The sequence below is a fragment of the Castor canadensis genome, chromosome 3, assembly GCF_047511655.1.
Source record: "Castor canadensis chromosome 3, mCasCan1.hap1v2, whole genome shotgun sequence".
In the NCBI taxonomy this organism is placed as follows: domain Eukaryota; kingdom Metazoa; phylum Chordata; class Mammalia; order Rodentia; family Castoridae; genus Castor; species Castor canadensis.
In genome coordinates, this window is record NC_133388.1 from 41,146,784 (window position 1) to 41,171,882 (window position 25,099).

The 25,099-nt window shown below is 51.9% G+C and overlaps 2 protein-coding genes and 1 long non-coding RNA gene across 27 annotated transcripts in view; 1 reads left to right on the forward strand and 2 right to left on the reverse strand.

Annotated features, from left to right (window-relative positions):
- Positions 1-13,328, reverse strand: part of LOC141421553 (uncharacterized) — a 28,060-nt gene extending 14,732 nt beyond the window's left edge. For both annotated transcript variants that reach the window (XR_012446135.1, XR_012446136.1), the window contains exon 1: positions 9,396-13,328. This is a non-coding gene — a long non-coding RNA (uncharacterized lncRNA). The remainder of the gene's footprint in view (positions 1-9,395) is intronic.
- The window catches only part of Sptb (spectrin beta, erythrocytic), a 71,644-nt gene extending 51,689 nt beyond the window's left edge, over positions 1-19,955 (forward strand). The window contains exons 27-35 of the mRNA XM_020170915.2: positions 806-944; positions 1,340-1,424; positions 2,389-2,585; positions 2,861-2,910; positions 3,378-3,453; positions 13,323-13,585; positions 16,303-16,476; positions 16,782-16,824; positions 16,961-19,955. Coding sequence (XP_020026504.2) covers positions 806-944; positions 1,340-1,424; positions 2,389-2,585; positions 2,861-2,910; positions 3,378-3,453; positions 13,323-13,585; positions 16,303-16,476; positions 16,782-16,824; positions 16,961-17,128 — 1,195 coding nt within the window. The 3' untranslated portion in view covers positions 17,129-19,955. The remainder of the gene's footprint in view (positions 1-805; positions 945-1,339; positions 1,425-2,388; positions 2,586-2,860; positions 2,911-3,377; positions 3,454-13,322; positions 13,586-16,302; positions 16,477-16,781; positions 16,825-16,960) is intronic.
- Positions 19,956-21,772: 1,817 nt separating this feature from the next.
- Plekhg3 (pleckstrin homology and RhoGEF domain containing G3) overlaps positions 21,773-25,099 on the reverse strand; it is a 42,470-nt gene continuing 39,143 nt past the window's right edge. For all 24 annotated transcript variants that reach the window (XM_074067796.1, XM_074067797.1, XM_074067792.1 and 21 more), the window contains 2 exons: positions 23,607-25,026; positions 21,773-23,134 (listed from right to left, as the gene is read on the reverse strand). In XM_074067796.1, the coding sequence (XP_073923897.1) occupies positions 22,422-23,134; positions 23,607-25,026 (2,133 nt within the window). In that variant the 3' untranslated portion in view covers positions 21,773-22,421. The remainder of the gene's footprint in view (positions 23,135-23,606; positions 25,027-25,099) is intronic.

Here is a 25,099-nt window from a genome sequence, read left to right on the forward strand (position 1 = left end):
AAATCAATGTGAGTCAATGCCCTGTATAGCTATCCTTATCTCAACCAGCAAAACCCCTTGTTCCTTCCTATTATTGCTTATACTCTCTCTACAACAAAATTAGAGATAAGGGCAAAATAGTTTCTGCTGGGTATTGAGGGAGGGAGCGGGAGGGGGTGGAGTGGGTGGTAAGGGAGGGGGAGGGGGCAGGGGGGAGAAATAAACCAAGCCTTGTATGCACATATGAATAATAAAAGAAAAATGAAAAAAAAAAATAATAAAAAAATAAAGTGTACCATCCAGAGGGTTTTATATATTCCTAGATACGTGAGCATCACCATTAAAAAAAAATCCCCATCAGCTGTCACTGACTGCCTCTCTCATTCTTCACTCCTTGCCCTTGGAAGCCACTGCTGTACTTTCTGTCTCTGGATTTTCCTATTCTGGACATTTCATATAAATGGAATCCCCTAAGAAATCATCTTTTGTGATTATTGGCTTCTTTCTCTTAGCCTGTTTTTAAGGTTCATCCATGTTGTAGCATGAGTCAGTACTTCACTCCTTTTTATTGCCAAATAATATTCCCAGGCTCCTTTTGAAGTCCCTGTACCCTCTGTCCCTGCTCTGGCTACTGATCAATGGAGACACTAGGGCATTAGTATTCCTGCTGGGGCTGGGCTGGCAGAGGACATCATGGCTGGCCAGAGAGAAAGGAGGGAGCATGCTCAGATTCCCAAAGGCAGTCGGGAGGTAGCCCCCTCTGCCAGGGTGGCCCAGAGTTTGCTTCTTCCAAACTGCCTCTCCGCCCTTGTCCTCCTGCCCACAGGGATGTCTCCTCTGTGGAACTGCTCTTGAAGTATCACCAGGGCATCAAGGCAGAGATCAACACCCGGGGCAAGAACTTCAGCACCTGCCTGGAACTTGGGGAGTCCCTGTTGCAGAGGCAACACCAGGCCTCAGAGGAGGTGAGCCTGTCCATGTCCTTGTGCCATGCTTGCTGGCCAGGCAGCTTCTGACGAGCTCGTCTTTCACTCATGGAGCCCTATGGCTACACAAATCAGAGCCACACCAAGCTTATTCCCTGCCTTATGGAAGTGGCCACACTAAAAGAGAACAGGCTGCCTGCCAATGCCCACGTGTGTGCACACTTTGGAATTAGTGACCCCATTTCATAGGTGAGATGCATATAGATATCTCAGAGAGGTTAAGTCACTTGCCCAAGCTGCACAGCTAGCAAGTTCCCGGGCCAAGACTTGAAGCCAGGATTGCATGACCAAGCTTGACATTCTTTGCAACCTGCGCAGCCTGAGACAGAGGGAAGTTACCAAAGCCTGAGCTTCTCTCCCTTCCCTCCCTGCAGATCCGGGAGAAACTGCAGCAGGTGGTGTCTAGGCGACAGGAGATGAATGATAAGTGGGAGGCCCGCTCTGATCGGCTCAACATGTGTGAGTGCCACTCAGGGTCCCAGGGACTGGGGGCTGGGTGGCAGACCCCTCCAGAGCAGGAGAAGGGAGGGTATGCCACAACAGGGTGGATTTTCACCACTTCACAGAGAAACCCCACAGCACCACTCATTGGCTAAGCTCTGGGCCAAGGACCTTGGGGGCCCAAAGGTCCCAGGGGACATGTATGCTCACCCCCTCCCTTCCTCCCCACTTACCACCTGTGCCCTGGCTGGTATCTGTCAGACAGTGTCTGGGGAAGGGTTGGAGCAGACTCTTGTGCCTCTTGGATGTTTGCTGTGTAGAGGATCGGCAGCTGGAGGCCAAAGAGAGGTGGAGAAAATCTCGCCTCTCAGGTAGGAGCTTGAGCCAAGAAGGAAAGCCTGAACTGGTCCCCATGACTGCCTATCTATGATTATGTGAGACAGACAAGGGCTAGGAAGAGAATTCAGGGCAGAAGACTGCTTGTCAGAGAAGCATCTAAACTGCATTTTGTTTGCAAAAGAGCTGGTTCCTTGCTGGCTGCTGATGGTTCATGCCTGTAATCCTAGCTACTTGGGAGGCTGAGATCAGGCAAATAGTTCACAAGACTCATCTTCAAAATAGCCAGAACAAAATGGACTGGAGATGTGGCTCAAGTGGTAGAGTGCCTGCTTTGCAAATGCAAAGTCCTGAGTTCAAATCCCAGTCCCATTTAAAAAAAAGTTGGTTCCAATTAATTGATTTCAAAATATGACTATTGATAGAGATGGGTAGGACCCCAGTGTGAGGGTGCAGTGGCCTTGGGCAGGAGGCACCGCTGAACAAGGGAGTCCATGCACTTTAGGGACCCTAGTTTGGCCCTCTTGGCTGGCCACTGTCTACCACGTGTCTGCTGGGCTGCCCCAGGTTTCTGCAGGATTGTACTGTTGTATGCTAACAAGCCCGGGGGCCTTGTGGGTGGGTCTGTGGCTTGTTCCCATGGCAGTGCTGGAGGTGTGCCAGTTCTCGAGGGATGCCTCTGTGGCCGAAGCATGGCTGATTGCCCAGGAACCCTACCTGGCAAGCCGGGACTTTGGACACACAGTGGACAGCGTGGAGAAGCTGATCAAAAGGCATGAGGCTTTTGAAAAGTCCACAGCCAGCTGGGCAGAGCGCTTTGCTGCCCTGGAGAAACCCACCACAGTGAGTTGGGGTTAGCTACAGGGCTGGGGGGGATGGCAGCTGTGCCTTGGTATGTGTATGTTGGTGGGGGGAGGGTTGCAATGCAAAAAATCACCCAGTTGTGAGGCACCTACACTGGTATAAGAGTGTGTGCGGTCGTGAAAAGGAAACACTGACCAGTGACTACCAAAGACAAAAGGGGTATGTCAGGGTCAAGGCCGTGCATAAAGAAGTCATCTGAGAACACAGCCTCCCTCTGTGGCTTTTCTCACCTCTTGGCCTTTTCCTCCCCCCAGCTTGAGCTTAAAGAGCGCCAGATCCCTGAGAGACCTGCAGAGGAGCCTGGGTGAGTGGTGGTCAACCGTGTGTGTCCACCATGACGGGGGTGTGGGGATGGATGGATGGGAAGAAGAAGGCAGCAGCTTTTGGTCAGAAACTTGCCCCTGAACAAGACACATCTGACCTCTCACTCCTGGGCCCCATCAGTGAAACCCAGACAGAGTATGCCAAGCTTGAGAGCTGTGTTTCCCAGTCACAGTGCCTGAGCCCAGCACAGGAAGGAAGGGGTAGCCAGCAGTGGCTGCTGCTGAGCTGGGCTATCCCTTGGGGAACCCCCTGAATATTGCCCCAAGGCCATCTCTCATGGAACATGTCCGTTGGGAAGCATCTGCCTCACTTTTCCATCAAGACTCTGGGCAGCTCCTTGCTGAGCACCTCTCAGAATTCCAGTGGCAAGATGTGTGGTGCACGCACTGTGTTGCTGGTAAGGGCAGATCTGGACTTGTTACTAAAGAGAGGCTGTGTCTTCCTTAGGCCTCAAGAGGAAGAAGGCGAGACGGCAGGAGAGGCTCCCCAAGGCCACCGTGCAGCCACTGAGAGAACATCCCCGGTCAGTTTCCTGTCCCGTTTGTCTAGTTCCTGGGAGTCATTGCTGCCAGAGCCCGCTCACCCCTACTAGACTCAGCCCGGGTAGAAAGAAAGCAAGAGCGGGGTGCACTGCCCTGCACTCCACCCCCACCCTTCTCCCTCTGCCCCTCCAGAAACCTCATTCACACAGTCTATTTTTTTTACTTAGGTTTTCTTAATTCTTAGAATAATTCTCCTCCTTTCACCCCAGAAGCAACTGACATGCCTGCCCACTGACATAACTCTACTAGTTTGGTTTTATCTAGTCTAATAAATTCTGTTGTATAAATACATCACCATCTACCCCAGGGGAAGCACTTTATACAGAAATTATTCGGTTTTGTACGCTGTCCTTTCCCCGAATTTTCCTAACTCTGTGCTCAACACAGCACCCCTCCATATGAACCCTGCATATAACACATATACATGAACCAACAGATGGTCCCATTCTGACAGATGGATTTTCAGAGCCAAGTGTGGATACCCACCTTTCTAGCAGATTACTCCCTCCTATGCAGAGCTCTTTACCTCTTTCCACCCATCTGGCTGTGGGTCAGAGAGTTTAGCGAAAGAGCTGATCTGAGGCAAAAGCGGACTTGGAATCCTTCACAGGTGAGGGAGAACCCCAAGGTTTTGGGTAACAAAGAGACAGACCCCCAATTTACAGAAAAGGAGATGAGCCAGAGACCTGACTGAAGAGTCCAGGAGAAACTGGCTGCCAGGGCCCTGGTGCAAATGGCTTTGGGACTTGCCTGGAGTGGGTCTTCCCAGGGAGCCTGGGGTCAGGGGGTAAAACCAGGTTGGGAAAAATTCTGGGGAGAAGAAGGCAAGAATTGCATGCAGCTTGCATGGCTTCCCAGCCTCACAGAGCCCCTGTGGGATGCAGCTCTGGGGGATCAAGGGAGCAACAGATCCTTCAAGTATCCCACCTCTCCAGGTGCCTGGATCAGTTTGCCTGATCTCTGAGAATTTCAGAAAAATTAATATTCTCAACAGAAGCTTCTAGTACATGAACCACACCAGAAAAATGCACATTTAGTAAGCTCTCCCTGTGCAGAATCCCTGTTCTGCTTGGATCTGCTTGGATATTATTTACACACACACACACACACACACACACACACACACACACACACACACACACACACACACACACACACACACACACACACACACACACACACACACACACACACACACACACACACACACACACACACACACACCCCTCCTTCTGCCTCCCTTCTCAAGCTGTATCAGCCCGTTATGCCCAGCAGAGGGCACTGTCAACCTTGCTGGAGGGCATCTTCCAGAAGATCCCTTTGAAGTTCCCATCATCCTAATCTGTGGTGGACAGCCTTCTTCCAGCCCCATTTTCCCTGCACCAGCCCAGTCGGAGGGAGAGAGAACTCTGGGGGCTGTGGACTGCGGACATGGGCTGGGGCTGTGCCTGCCTCCTGCCCCTGCCTGCGCTTCTGCCCTGCATCCCTGTATGTCTGCATGCCCTGGTGTCCCTGGTGTGTGGGCGTCCTCGTGTCCACCTGAGCAGTTCCACCATTTGTGTTGTGTATATGCGTGCAAGTGTAATTACGTGTGCAGAGAGCTGCCTCCATCCAGCACCTGAATGTCATTGTGTTGGGGGGAATAAAACCTGCTTGAATCCAAGTGTCTCTCTGGGGGAGGAGGAGTGAGCCCACACCTGAGACCCTTCTCAGAGAGCCAGCCACTCTACCACATGGGAAAACAGGTCCATGCCTGGACCAGAAAGAAGCCAGATGGTGAAGCAAACGAACACCAGGCCCAAGGCCTCCTGGAAACAGATTCCCTGCTGCTTCTCCTTCCTGAGCCTTAAGTTTTCATGAGCATCCATGAAACGTCTAACACCCAATCATCTTTGATATGAGAAAGAGGAGGATGGAGCCCATGCAGGTTGGGAAAGTCCAACCCAGCGTTGGAAGGCTCCTCCCAAAGCCCTCTGCTGGCCCCATCAGCCAGCTCCATTACTGCCCCCTTACTGAACCCCTGCTCATCCCAGGAAGGCTCGGCCACCTGCTGTGCCTTCTCTTTGGGATAGACCTGGGGTGCAGTGGCTGTCCTGCTGCTCCTGTCTTTGTGGTCTGATGTTGGTTCCTGTAGAATAGATACATGTTGCTTCCTACTAGTGCATGTTGCTTCCTGCTGGGTGGATGAATGGGAGTGGACTAGGCACCCTTGCCCTGTCTGATGGCTGCATGCCACAGGGTGGCCGCCCTACAAGCCCCACCACCCCAGGCCTCTGCTTCCTCTGTGTGTGCATGCACGCACATGCGTACACATGGTGACTGCACTGCCATCCCATCACTGTGCAGTGCTACTGCCGTCCCTCACCTCTGACCTCTCCACACTAGAACATGTCCTTGTAAAAAACAATCCTTCCCACAGGTAAGTGTGTAGGAGTCCAGGCAGAAGACACAAGGTGTCACTCACAAAGGACAAAACTGCTGGAGCAGAAGTCAAGATGTCTGGGTTCTGGTCACCCACTCTGTTGGGACTTTCTGCATGGTGTTAGAAAGTCCACCAGAGTCTCTTACCCTTATAAAGGCCTCTGTGGGATTGCAGAAAGTACACCACATTCCTGAGTGTCAGCAATGTAGCAGGTCAAGGGAGGGGCTGTGGAAGGTGGTTCTCCTACATTCCTCTGGTCTGTTCTTAGTTCTGAGGTGCCTAAGTTTGTCAGGTGCTGGCCAGTGTGAGGCTGGGATGGGGAAGAAGAGGGAAAAGGACCATGATGTTTGCCTTTGTCCCTGTTTGGTGAAAGAGCCAGGTTGGACCTTTGCCACTGCCCTGAGGGGGTCTGGCAGCTTCCTCTCTGTGCCTGTGGCAGCAGTTGTCAGGCAGACCTGTCCAGGGTCTACTGCAGAAGGACATTCTGGCTGGGGGTGCCCTCACCTCCACACCTACCACTTTATGCACCAGTCCCTTCACCTGAGAAGGCCTTGGGGGGTCTGGCTGAGTGTCCCTCATCTTCCAGGCCAGTGTAGCGTTTGTGGTTAGACTTTTTCTCCGGGAGGGAAGGAAACCCATTTCCATGGTGTCAAAGAGGATGAGTCAACTCCAGGCTAAAGGGCCCCAGGCCACCTTCTATATACAGAACCTACTTTCTGGCTTTGCAGTGGGAAATTGAGTCTGCTCTAGGCACTTAACCCTGCAGGGCTGCCATAACGATATGAATGATGCTCCTCAAAGACTGGTGCTCCTAAGGGCTGTGACCATAAGAGTTTCCTTCCCTATTTGGAACAAACATACCCTGTCTTCCTCCAAGCCCACAGGCTAAATCCAGTCTGTAGTGCAGAGAGGGCCCTGGGATGAGAGGCCACTCTGGAGAGCAGTGATCTGGGTTCCAGGCTGTCAAGGAAAACCCTTACCCAAGCGCACCAAGCCCTCCGAAACCTCCTGTGGCCCTCCAAAGCCTTCTGCACAGTCAGCATCCCCAGACAGGGGGACTGAGCAGATCGCTAGGGCAAAACCTAGTTGGGACTCCTAGGTCCCTTGCCTCTCCCTTCCATGATCTCAGAGGTTTGTGTGGCTTCTGGAAAGTAGCCAGCAATTGTGAACATAAGGGGCAGTGCCCAAGGGACTGTGCAGGCATTGGACTTGCAGCCAGGACCACCTCTCAGCCAGGGCCTGGCTGGCTCCAGCTGCTGTCACCCCCTGACAATCTCCCCACCTCCAACAGCCTTCCTAGCATCCCGGAACTGTAATCAGCAGGCAGCAGCACGGCTCTGACGTCCTTGGATGGAAGTGATGTGGGTGTGGTGCGGCAGCTGTGTCTCTTCTTGCCCGAACAAGCTTTCCAGTCCATTCCCCTCCCCTCATACTCATGGCTTTTTCAGACATTTTGCAACGAATGCAAATTCTGTGTTTGTTCATAATGGGCAGACTCAGCCTAGAGCGAACATCAGCTTTCCCCAAACCTGGGTGTGTCCCTGTCTCCCCAGGAGCCTGAGTCAGCACGGCAGGGGTGTGTCTGCCTGCAGGCTGGCAGTGCGCCCTGGCTCCCTGGAGAAACCTGCTCTCTTTCTGGACAACTGCCCGCTGCTGGCTATACACAGCTCTCTTTGCTAAGGCCAGATGTGATCTTCCTGGCCCCTGTGCTCCAAAAAACTTTTCATAAATTGTTTCTTTTTTTTTTTTTTTTTTTTTTTTGCAGTACTGGGGCTTGAAGTCAGGGCCTTTACCTTGAGCTACTACTCCACCCCTTTCTTGGGTTGGGTATTTTCAAAATAGTGTCTTGCAAACTATTTGCTTGGGCTAGCCTTGAACCACGATCCTCCTGATCTCTGCCTCCTGAGTAGCTAGATTATAGGTGTGAACTACTGGCACCCACTCCTAAATTGTTTCTTTCAAGCTGCATTTCAGAGCATCTCAGGTACTCATGGACTCAGAATGAGACTCACTTAACATAGGAGGCATCTCAGAAATGAGTTTGAAGCTGACCATTGAGTGACAGATCTGGACATAGGAGTTTGTGTCTTCTAACTCTCTCTAGTCTTTCTCATGCTGAGTGGCTGGCTCTGGGTCTCACTGGAGCCATCTGCTTCTCCAGGACAGGAATCCAAAGACTCCACACAAGTGATGAGCATGGTGAAGACAGCTCCCCAGGAAGCTTTGTTCTCTCCCCATCCTGTGACAGTAGACCAGGTCTCCTCCTCCCCATCCAAGGGAACACTGTGAATTGCCCTTAACCATCCCCCCCTTCTTCACTCCAGCAAATGACCTGCTCTGAATCTTGTCCAAGTTCCATAGTTGCCATCTTGTATAGACGTTTGGACCGTGGAATGTGGGATTGAGCCTGCTCTGCTCCCCTCACCCCACAACTCATGACAGCATCTCTCCATCTCCTAGCCTGCAATCCAGGAGACCACTCACCATCTGCCCCAGCCTCCGCACCTCCCTGGCTCTTTCCTCCTGTTCCTCACAGCCTCTGCTTTCTCAAATGGGACATCTGTCACTACCCACTCTAAGTTGCCATCTCTTCATCTCTTTGACTGTTTTCAACTCAACAAAACATTTTTTTTGCAAACAACTCTCTTTGCTTTTTTTTTTTTTTTTTTTGTGGGTTTGAACTCAGAGTCTCACACTTGCTAGGCAGGAGCTCTACCACTTGAGCCACTCCACCAGCAAGCAACTATCTTTGAACAGCCTTCCCACCCCTTCTAGATAGCCCTTCTCACCCAGAGCACAGGAACCAAGACATCACATGCAAGGGAAGGCTCTGCCCACCCCACAAACTCCCAGTGCTATTTGGTTGCCTGAAGCATCTAACAATGGCTCTTGTCTGGCCCCAAGCAAGCACCACTCAGTGCAGCCTTCAGGTGCTCGTGTCACCTCAACAGACTAACCACATGTCTTACATGAACTGGGCACACCTCATTCATACCATGTCCCCCACAGGATGAGTGCTTTGCTCTGAAGTGATGATACCACCCCGTCTTACAGCAGGACCAGGTAGGAAGATTACCACATTTGGGGCCAGGCAGACCTGCAGCCTCACTTTCCATATTAGATGTGTGGCTGTGGGCAAGTTACTTATTCCCTTTGACTCCCAGTTCCCTCATCTGTAAAACAGAGGTAGCAATAGCACCTGCCTTACTGTGAGATTCAGAAGAGAGAGAATGCAGTTGGAGCATCTGGAACTTAGCAGGTAATCATTTAAGTCCCTTCATTTTTTCTCCACCCCTATCTAAGCCTTTCATCTCTTAAAGGAACCGTCTTCCCTATGAATTGTAATATTACCAAGTCCCTCCCAAGCCAACCTGCTTGGAGCCCCCCCATCCTTGAGACCTCCTTTACACACACTCTGGGCTCATGTCAGCAAACTCACTGCATAACCAAAGTTGAACCATCTGTTTTTCAGGGGCATCTTGTGCCCTGGTTCTCACTTACCAGTATTACCTTTAGAGAGGAGATCATGTCGCCTGGTTTCTTTGCTTGTGAATGTATCTCTATTCACTGAGCATCTTCAGAGCCTCCAAAAGACCCTGTGGTCCTAAGCCCTGTTATTTTGTCCAGGAGAGTTAGTTGTCTGTGTGCAGCCCCTTCGCCACCTGCTGGCAAGTTATAGAACCACACCTTAACTCAGTCCAGAGAAGAGATAAGCCCATTCCGCCCACCTTTCCCTCTGGGTTTTGAACATTCTCTGTGGAGGAGTTCCCCAAACCTTTGCCTGCTTCCTCCAGCCAGTTTCTTAGCAAGGCAGGACCCTAAAAAGTCAAACTTAAGTGTCTCCTGCTTGACTGAGGCAGCCATCCCCTTCTCATCAGGAGCTTCTTCCTGTTTCACCTTAGTCCTGTGAGGTCCTACAAATCTCTTCTGTGTCCTTTCCTCCCCTGATGTCCCTCAGCCAGCAGCTGGGGTCACCTGTCCCCTGCCCTCTTTTTGAAATGGTCCTAGCTGCTGGTGTACATGCCCTTCCCTCAGATGCTTCTCCCTGCCTGTACACAAAATCAGAGTACCAGGCTCTCCTCTTACAGCCCCACTCCACCATGCTGTCACTCCCACTTAGGGTCCAGACTCCTATGCCACTCCCAGCTTGATGCCCAGAAGTTCCTCCAAGTAGCTGTACCATCCTCCTTCACCGTGTCCTGAGCTTCTGTGGGTGACATTCTGTGCTGGGCATCCTTCAGCGATGCAGGTGAAACCTCCATCTTCCTAATGACTGAGGGTGACAATTGCAGACCTCCCACCTTAGAGCACAGAGGAAAGCAGGGGTCATAGTTCATCTATCCTGTCTTAAGCACCTATCCTGTGCCTCTTGGCAGAAACTGCCTGTCCTACAACCACACCTCAACTGGGTGTGAAGCAGATCTCCAGCTTAGTCCTTGGCATGCTTCCAGAGGTGGCAGAGAACTGTCACCTCTTCCTCTCTCTTTCCCAACTTATTTATCCTTGGGGCCTGGACAAACTTGGCCCTTCTGCCCAGACCATCTGCCAGCCTCACCCTGGATTCCCCTGTTGTGATGGAGTCATCACTCAGATGCTTATCTGGGAAGCCCTTGATGGATACGACCTAGAGAGAGACAGGAACTAACTCATCAACACCACAGGCCTCACACTCACTGGACAGCAGTGGAGCTGGGCTCAACATCCTGGGGCATGGGTAGGTCTCTACTCAACCACTTATGATCCTAGCAGTCCCTGGGCTTTCCTGGAACCCAGTTTTTCCATCTGTAATGGGATGGGCTGAATCAATGACCCCCAAGGCCTCTTTCCAGCCCCAGAATTCTGAGAATTCTGGGAAGTCCAAAGTCAGCTTTGGACTTCATCTATACCTCTCCTTCCTTTGCCAGTCCAAAGTCAGCTTTGGACTTCATCTATACCTCTCCTTCCTTTGCCATTCTCGGCTTTTGCCCATGGGACCTGTTTCCCTGATTAATCCCTCTTGGTTGAGTCTACCTATGTGTACTGTCAGAGCATGGCTACAAATAAAAGGTCCCAAGGCCAAGGAAATTTTTTTTTTTTTTGGTGGTACCAGGCTTTGAACTCAAGGCCTCACAATTGCTAGGCAGGCACTGTACCGCCTGAGCCATCCTACCAGCCCTTTTTTTGTTGGGTATTTTTTGAGATAGAATCTCGAGCTATTTCCCCGGGGCTGGCTTTGACCGTGATCCTCCTGATCTCTGCTTCCTGAGCAGCTAGGATTACGGGCATGAGCCACCGGTGCTCAGCCAAGGAAATAGTTTATTGCTCATGAATTACAAAATAAGGATCTCTACACCACACACACATGCTTCCAGCATGGCCATGTGCAAGATTTACCCATGAAAGCAAGCTCCTTCAACTCATTCTCCACCATCTTGCGAACGTTCCCTCTGCAGGGTCACTTTCTGAGAGCTGATTTTGCTTCAGAAAGGGATTTGACCACATGGATATATGTCCAGGTATAGTCTTCCTGGAAGCCTTTTCATTACAAAGTTGTGAATTACCAGACTCTTCCACTAAGTAGCACCCAGTTGTTCTCAGCCCTATCTGGTGACTTGTCATGCTTTCTCAGAGACTTCCCCTTCTGATTCCCCTCCAAGCATTGTATGACCTCAGGCCACTTCTGTGCCCCCCTTCAGTGCTTTACCTGTTCACAACAGCCCTGGAGCCTCAGGTGTTTCAACTGAAAATGGTAGAGGAAGGAGTGGCTGAGGCCTTACTGGTCAATGATTGAGGTTCCCCATTTCTCAGTCCTGACTACCCCATATTCTAGGGTACTGGCCACAACAACTGCTCAGCAAAGATCCAAGGAGAGAGGTGATGGGTCAGGAGGGGCAAAGGATTATAACAGTCAACATTTGCAGACACTATGTCACTTTGAAAGCCCCAAGGTGATACCATTCCTCCTCCTCCTCCTCTTCGCCTCCCCCTTTATTCTTCCTCCTTCCCTCCTCTTCCTTCTCTGTTAGCCTACCTTGGGAAGAAAAAGGAGAAGAAAGAATTGACCCCAAAGCCCTTCCCCCTTCTCCTGCCACCCATCATCATCTCACCCCATCTTCTGCATCTGTGTCTCTCCCCCAGCCAAAGCCCAGACACCTCATCTGTACTCACATTCTTGGCTCCTTGTCCTCAGACCTTGGCCTTAGAGTGGGGTAGGACATAGGATGCATTGAAATCCTCTTCATGCAAACAGGAACACAGAAGAAATCTTTGCATTCTTTGGAAACCCTCAGGTTCCAAAGCCAATCCATGATCCAGGCATATAACTTTTGCACCTACTGGCCGTGGTGTCTGCACGTCCCTCTGGGAAGTGTAGACCAGGTACCCATCAGCAAGAAGCAGGAGGAAGTATGGATTATAGGGGTCAGTCCTAGCTAAATCCATCTTGATTTTCAGAGGCTAGTTCCCCAAAGCAAGGGAAAGAGATGGAAGTAAAAGTATAGGAAGTAGAGGGTAGAGGCTGGGTGAGAGGGGCAAATAAGGCTATGAAGGGTGGGATTCCCCCTCTTTCTGCTATAGCATGGTGTCCAAGATCCCAAGTCAGGGGCCAGGAATACCCCGGTCTATACCTGGACAAAGACACCCTCCTGAAGGATAATCAGGCCCAGCTGAGCTTGAGGCTGGGCCCTTTCCCTCATTTGGTTTGGGCACGGGCCTCCACAGGAAGGTAAACCACACAGCATCTTCCCAAGGCACTGACACCTTGTGCAGGGATTTTGGGCCCTACTGCCTGTTAGAGGCATGAAATGCTTATCAAGAAAGACCAGCCTGCTGACTCCTCCAACATTTTGAGGGAGGGGCCTGGGAATATTTCTGAAAAGTCCCCAAGGTGATTGCAAGGGCAATTAGACTAGGAACCACTTCCCTGTCCAATAAGTTCCCAGCAGATAATGCGAGGAGCCTGTGCAACCTGATGAAGGCCTGGAAGGGGCTGGGTCTCCCTCTTTGGTCACAATTAGAATGTAGCAGAAGAGTTGCCATTCACTGCCCTCAGAAAGGTGATTGATTTCACCTTGTCCTAGCAGCAGACCCTTTTCTTCAAATGAATTATTTATGGGGCTCCACGTGTCACACAGTTGGATATGTGGCACAAGCTGGGGTGGGTCCCGGAGCCTGGCACTGAGCCCTAGCTTTGCCATCAGCCTCAGCACTAGCCCTGGATGTGATAATTCTTCAGGTTCCTTGGGCACCCTCTAAAGTTAGATTAGAGAGAGGAACATACCCCTAAGACATGAAGCCAGAGACCAGGGAAGCAGGTGGGTACCCATGGTAGGCTGTGGGAGAGCCTGCAGGGCATAGCAGAAAAGAAGCAGACTCAGGCTTTGCTAAGAAAAGCAGCCCCAAAGCCTGAGCCCCCAGGAAAGTATGCTCCTCCCCTGTGTCCCTGAGCAGGGGGAAGAAGGGGGGCCATGGCCTCAGGACCTGCAACCGCCACCCCTTCTGGGACAGCATGAGGATGTGCAGGAAGAGAAATCAGGTGTGGATGAGAGGCCTGCCACAGAGCCCCTCTTTAAGGTCCTGGACACACCTCTGAGTGAGGGTGACGAGCCCACAATGCTGCCAACCCAGAGGGACCTTGGGCACAGCGTGCAGATGGAGGGCTACCTGGGCCGCAAGCATGACCTGGAGGGACCCAACAAGAAGGCATCCAACAGGTGTGTGGAGGAAGGGCCATGGGAGGGGGGTTGCTGGGCAGCTCCTAGGGTCACTCAAGCAAGTGACCTAGACTCTGGTCTTGGTGACATGGGTGTTTGGGGAGTTGCCCTGGGCATCTGGTCACCCCTCTGGGCCACTTGGCATAATAGAAAAGGTCTATCTCAGTTCTGGTCCTGAGCTCAAATCCTATGACTCTGTGCAAGTGACCCAGTGAATGACAATAGCAAGCCTTTTCGGTATGGATTCAATGGCTCTAACCGTTGACATTCCCATTATCCCAGGGCTGAGTAATAGGTACAGGTAGTCATGGTGCTAACATGTCGTAGACCAAGCCCCACTTTTATTCATCTGGGCCTTAGTTTCCTCAGCTTTAAAATGAGAGATGAAAGTGGGGTATGGTGTTGCACACCTATAATCCTAGCACTCAGAAGGCTAAGGCAGGAGGATTGAGTTTCAGTGAAGCCTGGGCCAGATAGCAAGACCCTGTCTCAAAAATAAATAAAATAACAAAATAAAATAGGCGATGACTAGGGAAGCTGGCTTAGAGCCTTCTGGAAGTCCCTTTTAGTGCTGTCATTCAGTGACTCTGATCCTGAGAAATGAACTCAAAGTCTATGTCCTTTCCTGCCCTTGGGTTTGGTCTATTCTTGACTGTCTCTGCCCGTGGTCCCTGGAGGCTTCTTCCTTCTAACAGCTATTTAGAGTGGCAGGGAAACCAGCCGTGTTCCAGGGATGCACAGAAGACACAGAGTTGCCTGTCCTGGGGAATTCAACAAAGCTACTTCAAATTCTGAAAATGAATGATCTGGGGACCCATCCTCCTGAAGAGGCTTATTGCTTAAGTGGAAAGTCCACCAGGAAAGGGGGACAGTGACATTCATTGAGCACTGGTATGTGCCAAGCATTCTGTTAGGATTGGGAAAACATTCACACCCACCCTGTGATATTGAAGCTCCCATTTCCAGATGGGAAAATAGAGCTGCAGAGAGGTTCAGTCAGGTAGAACCTTCCTCCAAAGATCCTGGTCCTTCTTAGCAACTGCCTTATTGCTAGAGGAAGACTAGACCCCTGAGCAGCAAGTCAGAAAGCTGGGCTTCCTACAAAGGGCTCTGCAACCTCTTTGTCTAGGTTAAATTCCTTCCTTGACCCATCTATACTTCTTTCCTGTGTGCCCTTCTAGTTCTCCACCTGCCTGCCCTCACCAGGAAGGAAAGGAGGGAGGAGGAGGCAAGAGAAGAGAAAGAGGAAGAAAAAGCTTAGTACTTCACAGTGTTCCTCACCATAAAAATGTAGCCATGTGTTTCCCAATGAAAGAACTCAAGCTAGCCCTTTACCTTGTGAGCCTCAAAGTCAAGCCTAGATTTGCAGACATCTGTTTCTTTACAAAGTGCTAGGACAGGACTAGAGATGTGGTTCAAGCCATAGAACTCCTGCCTGGCAAGCACAACCCCATAGTACCACCAAAAAATAGAAAACTTAACTTTGAAAAGTTAAATTGACTCTGTTGGTCATAGACTCTATAATTCTGCTTCTAGAAATATATCTCAAGATAAAATTAGAATTATAAGCATTTGCCTAGCAAGTGCAAAACCCAGCTGGATTCAATCCCCAGCACCAGGGGGAAAAAAAGGAACCAGAATTACAAGAAAAATTATATATATATATATATATATATATATATATATATATATATATATATATAAGAATACCCATCGCACTGCAGGTCATGTGTGGTCGAACCTGCCTGTTATACCAGCTACTTGGGAGGCAGAGGCGGGAGGATTGCAGTTTAAGGCCAGCCTGGACAAGAGACTGTCTGAAAACAAAACAAAAACTAAAAGTCAAAGGACTAGAGGCATGGCTGGCTTAAGTGGTGGAGCCCTTAAGCTGGAGGTCCTGAGTTCAATCCCTAATATGTTGGGGGGAGATGCTCGCCACATTGCTATTTAAATTATAGCAAAACAATTCCTAGTATTGTAAGGTCCACCAGTAAAGGAATTGTGTATGTCTATGATGGGATGCTACACATTATACAATGTAATTTTGAAGAAATATTTGACTATGGAGAAATATCATGATGTAGTGTTTTAAACTTAAGAGCAGGGTATAAAATTAAATATAGAGGCTTAGAGGAGAGCTCAGTGGTAGAATTTGTGCTTAACACATGCAGGACCTTGGGTTCAATCCCCAGAACCACAAAAAAAGATCATTAGAAACCAGGTGCCAGTGACTCACACCTGTAATCCTAGCTATCTGGGAGGCTGAGATTGGGAGGGTTGTGGCCTGAAGCCAGCCTAGGCAAATAGTTCGTGAGACTTTCTCCAAAGTAACCAGAGCAAAATGGACTGGAGGCATTGCTCAAGAGGAAGAGCACTTGCTTTGCAAATGCAAAGCCCAGAGTTCAAACCCTAGTCCCACCAAAAAAAAAAAAAAAAAAAAAAAAGTTGAATAGCATACAATCAAGTTTCAATTATCTATGAGAATAGGGGGAAAAAGGTGAATTTGGAGTCAAAGACTAGAAGGAAATACAAACAAATGTCAACAGTAGTTAAGTTTGGCAGTGAAATTACATGAAGATGATGTTTTAGCCCCTCCTCCTCCTTTTAAACAATTTATCAGGACAATAATGGTGCGATAAAAAGAAACAGACTACAGGAATCGACTATAGAGCTGCTGTGTCAGGACCGTGGTGACCTGATTGTCCACATCTTTGCAGGTCCTGGAACAACCTGTACTGTGTGCTCAGGAATAGCGAGTTGACCTTCTACAAGGATGCCAAGAACCTGGCCCTGGGGGTGCCTTACCACGGCGAGGAGCCCCTGGCCCTGAGACATGCCGTCTGTGAGATTGCTGCCAACTACAAGAAGAAGAAACACGTCTTTAAGCTGAGGTGAGCCTTCCTGTGCACTGCCTGTCACCTTGATCTTGAACCCTTTGAACATCCTCCTCCCCTGAGGGCTTGATTTGTCATTAGTGACCAGGTAGAGGTCCACCTTAGGGGACCAGCTCCAAGTTCAAGCCCATCCTTGGGGAGTTGTTCAAATAGAAGAGGCTCTGGGTCCAGACTTTCAGCTCTCTCAGCAGGAACCACACTGCCTAAGAGGGTTCTGGGGACAGTGGGCTCATAGCCAGCACCCTGCCCGGGTAAAGGGCTCTGGAGGTGACTGCATGACAGGAAACCCTTTGTCCTCCTAGGCTGAGTAATGGCAGCGAGTGGCTCTTCCATGGCAAAGATGAGGTAAGTGTGGGTGGCCTAGCCCAGGCAGGTGGAGGAGAGCCAGGACACTGGACCTCAGGGCTGCTTCAGAGCAGGCAGTCCGGCCCTGGGAGGGCTGTGTCCTCTTGGAATTGGCCCTGATGCTCCCACCCCACAGGAGGAGATGCTGTCCTGGCTGCAGGGCATGAGCACCGCCATCAACGACTCCCAGAGTATCCGCGTCAAGGCGCAGAGCCTGCCCCTGCCCTCCCTCTCTGGCCCTGACGCCAGCCTGGGCAAGAAGGACAAGGAGAAGAGATTCAGCTTCTTCCCTAAAAAGAAGTAGCAGCTGGTGGCCCCTGTGGGTGGGGCCGGCTAGGCAGGTACAGTGGTGAATAAGGACATGCAGGGACCAGAAGCCTGTGGCCTTGACCTCCACAGCAGCTGGTCCTCCTCCCACTTGCCACCTGCTGCCGTCACCTGCCTGCTCAAGTCACTGGGCCAACCCGGGGGCCCCACGCTGCACTGCAATAGCTGCCTTTGCCAGGCTCGGCTCCCCGCCGCCTGCCAACATGCCCTCCTCATGCCTGCCACACAGCCAGCTTGGCTCCAAGGAAAGGGGCCCCCAGATCCTCTGGGGCTGGAAATGGTTCTCTGAGGCGCACATCCTCATCTCCCTGCCCCCATAAAAGCTGGAGGCTGATGGGGTTCCTCAAATGCTGCCCACTCACACAAGTCTTGCTTGAGGTCACCACCCATTTGGTCATGGCCAGAGAAAGGGAGAGGGAAGAGGGACACTGGCAATGCCTGATCTGCCTCTTTGAAACAGGAGGAAGGAGTCTTCAGGTAGGCTGCCAAGCCCCAGCTCCAGGCAAAGGGCTGCTAGGGGACTGCAGGGACAAAAAGAGATGCAGGACCTTGGGTACCACCAGCCCTCTTCCCACTGAGCTTCCTCAGAACTGGGACTCTGTTCTCAGGGCCAGCATGTCTCTTCTTCTCCTTGCACCAGGCCAAAAAAAAAAAAAAAAAAAAAAAGAGCCCCAGTTTGGTGAGTCCTGTCCAAAGGAGTCTCCTGCTGCCTCTGTGGAGTAGGGCGGACCAGCAGCAGTGGAATCATTCCTCTTGGAAAACCTTGGTTAGAGTTTAAGCCTTGGGGCTGACACAAGGAGGAACAGACAAGTCAGACACTACCTAAGGCTCTGCCCCTCCATGCTGGGGCCCTGCCCCCACTCCCAGGGCAGCCAAAGCAGCAATATCTGGTAAATATCTGGTAGATGTCAGGCCCCGAGGGAGCGAGCAGGTCTCAGATACCAGCTGGGTACCCCAGCGGCTGGAGTAAAGCATCCAAAGCCAATGCCCACTGTGACCTGCCTGTTACTGACTGGACACAGTTTATCACCTTGGGTGGCAGATGTGGCCAAGCCTAGGTGTAACCACCATGTAAGGCTAAGGCAACTACCCCTTGACTGCTGGGACAAATGCTGTGAAGGTGTGGCCTCTTGATCAGCTTCTCCGGAGGCCTGGTCTTGAGCTTGAGGGACTCACATAGATACAGCAACCATGAAACATTTAACCTCCCTTCTCCAAGCACCAAAAGGGGCTCTGCAGCCTCTGTCCCCAAGGAGAGCCTTCCTATTCTTCTGGATGGGAGAGGCCACTACTGGTCCCACAGCACTTGCCCCACCTCTCCACTCCAAAAGCAATACGGTTCCAGCCCAGATTCTTCACTGGGGTTAGTTCCAAAAGAGGGGTCAAGTTGGGGGCAGCAGGCACTGTCCCGGAAGAAGACCATCAAGGCCCCCCAGGGCCTGCAGCCTGTTTCTGTTGCCTTTCCCATAGGAAGGAGCTTTGGCTGTGTGTGGGCAAAGCTGGGGAGGCTCAAGGAGGAGCCACAGGGTAAGCAGCGAGTTCCAAGGCCTTCCCAGCATCCCTCAGTGCTGACCAGGGCGGACACTCAAACAGTTCCACCCTGTGGTGCCCACACTTGTTGGCAAGAGGCCAATTCCTGCAGTCAGGAACCACAGGAGGGAAGAGATTATTCATTTTAGCCTGAGATCCCAGATCAGGTGTCCTGCCTCCATAGCCAGGGTCTTTTGGCCTCAACAAGACCCTATAGCCTTCTGCTTCCACAGGGAACCTAGAGAGTCCCCTCCACCAGCTTGTTCTATAACTGGGAGACAGCAGCTAATTGCTGAAGGGTAGAGATGGCAAGAAGCTTCTTTGGGTGTCTCCCTGGGCCAGTCATTGGAGGGGCCAAGTTTCCACCCTCCCCCTCCACATGTGCTCAAGTAGCACCTGAAGTGATGAATTTCCAGCAAGGAATTCAGAGCCAAGACAGAAAAGGCTCCCCTTGAAGAGCTAGGATTTCTCCACCCCAGGTCCCAGGATTGGGCAAGGGCAGCCAGCTGCATGTGATCCACCATTACCGCCAGCTCCCCAAGCATTTTGCCCTTGCCACCCAGGCCCCAAGACACTCTCAACTGGGCTAACTCTGCAGGCTTTGGGAGGTCCTGTGCCATTCTAGGGCTAGGCTCTCCTGCTGCCCTGGCAAGGTTTATTTAACTCCCTACATTTTCTACTCTGCAGTCTTTTCCTTGACAATATTCCCAAACTGGGTTAACACAGCTCCAGTCCACACCAGCATAACAGGCTTCCTCCCCAGGGCAGTTAGAGGAAGCTCCTTTTGGGCATGGTCAGGCAGTCCTTCTTCCCTCTCCCTGTAGTCCCCAGCCTTAGCTGACTCTGGCTGAGGGAGGAATGGAGGGCCCTGGAGCCCCCCCACCATACCTCCACTAGCATCTGTAACAGAAGGCCTGTGTAGGCTCAGCTTCCCCTTCCCTCCACTCCTCCTTTCTGCCTGTCAGAGGGCAACAGTTCCCCTTGGCTGGACCTGGATCCCCTTCCTCCTTTAGTGGGAGGGGGCAGAGATCCAGAGGAGGAAGAGGCCAGTGGGCCACATGGCTTGGTTCCTTGAACAAGCAAGCTCAGGGAGAACACTAGAGGAGAGGTGGCTGAGGAGGAATGCAACCCCATTGGGCCTAGACCATGCCATCGGGGGGGGGGGGGGTGCTGACCCTGGAGCCCGACTGGGCCTTGTCCACCTGCTCAAACGTGCTTCCACCAACCAGAGGAAACCCATTTACTAGTTTTTCTAATAAATCAATAATGCTCCATATTTGTTTCAGTTTCATATTTGACTAGTCTTATTTCCCTTTGAACTGGTTCTCAGAGGGCTGGTACCATAGAGACTGAGGGATAGCCAGAATATAGTTTGTCCCTGGGTGTCTTATGGGATGACTGCTGACACCCAGGCCCTGAGACCAACTTGCTCAATCATACATTCAGCTACCTTGAAGGCCTGTTTGCAAACAGAGACCCCAGCCTGTTCTGGACACCAGAATCTCTGGCCTCTGTGCCTGGGACCCATCTCCAGAGAAGCAGGCGGTTTTGTTTGGTCTGGGTAGATAGGGTATAGGTACTGCCAAGTTTCGGAAAGTCTCCACAGGTGATCCTAATGGACAGCCAGTGAGAACAGCTGCCCCAGGGCAAGGCTCCCAGGGACAGCCAGAACACTTAAGGATCACTGGAGAAGGATCAGCTGGGACTGCCCAGGCTCCACCCCAGGAGAATCGTCAGAGTTTGAGACACGACTCATCCAGCCCTTTCAATCTGTAAGATGAGGAAAGGGCAAGAGTTGGAAGTCCCAGCTACCTAGTGGGACAAGAATCTGGGTCATCTGTTCAGTACACTTATGACTACTCAGCATCATATCCTGGGACTGATCTGGAAAGTGACTGTGGCAGTGACCACAGAAGATTCAGGGTAGCTGGTAGACCACAGGCTAATACTTCCCTACTCTGCTTCTGCATAAGAGACTATTACTGGCCTCCAATCTTCCCATGACTGTGGGACACTCAGCACACCCATTTCAGGTTGAGTCCTCCCTAGTACAGAAGATCTAGGCAGGGCCCTTACCCTGCAAACCTACAGGAATGTTGTCAGACCACTCTGTCACTGGGGACCTGCCATATCAAATGGGGAAAAACAAGGCTGGTTCTTCATGGAGAAAGGACAGAAACCCCAGTTAGTGCTAGCTACCTGGGAGGCTGAGATTGGGAGGATTGCAGTTCAAGGCCAGCCTGGGCAAATAGTTCATGAGACTCTCTTCAAAATAACCAGAGCAAAATGGACTGCAGGTGTGGCTCGAGCAGTAGAGCACCTCTTTTGCAAGGGTGAAGCCCTGAGTTCAAACTCCAATCCTACTGGAAAAACAAGAAGAAAGAAAAAGAAAACTGGGAGCCATTGCTGACTCTTTGGGATCAAAGACACTTTTGAGAATTCGATGAGAATAGAGGATCCATCCCACTAAATTGCACTCACACTCTTCCCCCAACATTGCAAGCCACTTTAGGACATTTCCAGGCCCCAGGTTTAGAATCCTTGCCGTCTAGCATGCCTTCTGGGAACTGGAGAGAGGCAAGGAAAAGGCACCACACTGAAAACTTATTTAAAAATTGTCCCATCCTCCCCACCCCGCTTTTTTTTTTTTTTTGGATAGTACTGGGATTTGAACTCAGGGACTCATGTTTGCTTGCAGGTGCTCTTACGGCTTCAGCCACTCCACCAGCCCTTTTGTTGTGATAAGATTTTTCAAGGTAGGGCCTCCTAAACTGTTTGCCCAGTGCTGGCTGTGAACCACAATCCTCTTGCTCTCTGCATCCTGAGCAGCTAGGATTACAGGCATGAACCACTGGTGCACGGCCCGGCCCCCCTTTGTTTTTAGCACAACTTTTCACCATTGGTGAAGAGAGCAAAAGGTTGGCATGTGGGAGACCCCCTACCCCAAACAGGTCACCAGGCTGTGGGCAGACAGCAAAGTGCATGGAAGCAGATGCAGCAGAGAACAAGTTACCTTGCCTCCCCCAAGACAGCACTGGCCCACAAACTACCCTCCCATCCCACGGGCCCCAGTAAGGAGACCACACACAGGTTGGTTGGTCAGCAGTGGTTATTGCACCATTGGCAAATAATGAAATGTGTGTACATTAGCGACAACCATGGATCAGCAACACAACCCTGGAAAGTACCTGAACTAAGTCTGTTACATTCTTCACAGGGGGGAATAAACAACATGAGGACACACACTCAATCACACACACATACCACAGGATGGAAAGCAATAAATTATTGGCCTCATTCCTGCCTGTGTCCTAAGAAAAGGCACAAAGAGCAAAGCCTGTCCAGGCCACTTCCAGGGTTTTGCCCATGGGTCCTCAGTCAGGCAGTGACCAGCTGGAGGTCTGGGCAGCACTTGCTCTCCCTGGGCAGAGGTGAGCTTAAATATTTGACTTCTTACTAGAGAGGAACTATTTACAAGGAAAGTGACTACAAGGGCCTCGGAGAGGAAGAACAGCTCATCTGGGCCTGAGGAAAGTTGTCTCCAGCCCCACGGGAGAGCCAGTACATAGCACGGGCAGATGAGTCCATGCGCACACACTAGCCTACTCTTCCAGGAGAGCAGTGGGGACAGTCTTTGTGAGGCCCTGGGCTGGCTCATGTGAGCCCAGACTTGGGGGGGGGGGGCAGTGTGCCAGCTTCCTCCCCACCCCAACAAGGCTCCTTCCTCTTGCAGGAAGTCTTCAACCCATAGAGTTCAAGGCCTGGAATTTCTCTCTCAGGTTTCTCACTCTGCCCTGCTTGCTTGGGTCTCTTGGGTCCCTAGGAACCTCTTCCTTCATCTGATTCTCTGCAGACTCCTGGAAATCTTGACCCTGCCCAACTATGGCTGCCGGTGAGCTTGGTCCCTGCCCACTGCCCTCCTCTCTCAGCCCCACAGTGGGGCTGGAAAAGGGTCTCTTCTCCATGACAATCACCCGATGGTTGTTCTCCAGGGTAAGGTCTGCAGTGACATACAAGGCATCGCCATTCAGTCCACTTTGGGGCAGTGACCCAGGAGGTGGGGACAGGAAGGCCTCTCCACCTCCCTGGTCCTGCTTGGTGCTCAGGCTGGAGCAGCGGCCCACCCTGCCTGAAAGAGGAGGCGCCACGATATTCTCTGGCAAGGAGCGGCTCCGGTTGACTGGAGGGCCACGAGGCCAGCTGGCCTTGGCCTGGACAGCCTCATCATCGGAGGCGTACTTGGAGCGGAGCTCTCGGACATCAGGCCAGTTGAAGGTTTCAGTGTCGAAGGGGCTGAGAGGGCTCCGAGTGGAGGGCTGAGTCCCAGGCAAGGTGGTCCTCGGGCTGTATGAGAAACGGCGTGGCGACAACTCTGCAGCAGAGGGCTTGGGGGGGCTGTGCTCCTGGGCCACCAGCTGCTCACAGCTGAGGGAGAGCACAGGCTTTCTCTTGCCTGTGAAGAGAGAGCAGGCTGCCTGAATCGTTGTGCAGGAAGGCGGAGCCAGGAAAGGAGGGCACAGAACCTCCATAGCTGGTGGCTGGGATTTGGGGATGCAATAGAAGAGAAATCCCACATACTTTCTACTATCCCCTTATCAAAAGGTGATGGGAAGAAGGAAAACCAGGCAGTTGGGGAAGGGGTTAGGAGTCATAGGACACGATGAGAGGTTCTACTCTCAACCTGGTAAGGAAGGGCCCAAGTACCCTCTGCTGCACAGGAAGGTTTGGGGGAGGGGACAGAAAGGGCTCAACCAGAAGGACAAGTGTGGCCTTGGAGTGCTAGAACAGCTACCAGGGCTCACCCTACACCTGTTGTGCTCTCTTTGGCATGGCCTCTTTACAGGTCACTCTCCTGACCCTTGTTCCCCTTCCCAGCATTGGATCCTAATTGGCTTTTCTGCCCTAGACCCCCACCCCCATCATACCTTTGCCACCCAACAGTTCTCCAGCCTCCTCCTGCAGGCAAGGGATGGTGGGGCTCTTCCCGTCCCTCCCAGGAACTGCCTTTTCCCACTGCACGGGTGACCTGGCCATCACCGGCTTGATGTTCTTGATCCGAAGGCTGTACTGGCGGGCCAGCTGGTAGACCTTGTTCTTGACACGTTCACTCACATGGCTGTCCATCACATGGGAGAGCTGCACAATGCGGGGGTGCAGTGGGGTGACCAGTTCCCCTTGGGCACCACTGCTCAGCTCTTTCACCAGCTCTTTCAGCTCTCGGGCCAGGTGGGCCGGGCTGGGCTGCTCAGTGGGGGAGGCACATTCTGGGGAAGGAGCAGCTGACTCCTCTGTGATGGCCCCCAGCTCGTGTTCCTCCAGGATGAAGAGTGGCTCCTGCAGCTCAAAGCCATTGGCCTCAACTTGGCCTGGCCCTATCCGAGGACTCCCCTCAGAAGACTCCATCCTCTCCCACATCTTCACAATTTCTGAAGATGGCCGGAACTCAGCATCAGTGACAGGAGCTGGGTCCCCTGTGCCTGCCTGGCTGGGTCCTGGAAGGTCAAACAAAGTCCATGAGGCTGGCCGGGAGCCGCCCTGTCTCTTGCTTGCTAGCAGAGCTGCTGGCTCCGGGTCTGGCTTGGGAAGGCTGTTGAACCTGGACACAGAGTTTCTCACCAGTCCTTTAGGGATATAGGAAAGACTCTCCCGGCGCCGGACACTGAAGCCTGCATCGTGGTGCTCTGCATTTTCGTAGTAGCTTTTAATTTTGTCCAGCAACAGCCTGTCTCGGGTGGAGAGTGCTGATTCCTTCTTCTTGCAGGAAGATCTGTCAGGCTCCACAGGGTGGCCTGCATTTGGGGACTCTGATCCATTGACAGAAGGGCCACTCTCTGTGGCCACCCCCACACTGATGTCCACTTCTGGGGTGGGATGGGAGCTGAGGGAATCTGTGGTGCTGTCCCACCGGGCCAGGCCCTTCTCACTGCCTTCTAGACTGAGCACACTGCTGCTCCGGCTGACTAGCCGTGGTGTCCCAAAGCCACTAGACTTGCCATCCTCCAGTGCCAGGCTGTTCCGCCTAGAGAAGCTGCTGACGAACCTCTCGGCAATGACACTGGCCTGGTCTAACACAGAGGGTGGCAGGAGGCTCTCGGGCTCCTGGGATGCCCCCATTTCCTCTTCTTCCTCCTCACTGCTCAAAGCCTTAAGATCCTCAGTGTTCTCAGCCATCACGAAGTCCACCACCTCATCCGGATGGTCCGTCGCCAGCAGCCCCTCGTGGGTGTCAAGCTGTGTTTCCAGAACTTCGGGAGACTCTGGGTCTGAAGGCATCTCCTCGGTGCTGGGACCTTCCATGGCAGCAAAGACCTCCCGCTCGGTCTCAGGTTCAGGGTCTGGCTCAACCTAGGAAATAGCAGAGAGAGTTCATATAAATAAAAAAACCTCCTTCATGAGACCTGGGGGAAAAGACCTGCTC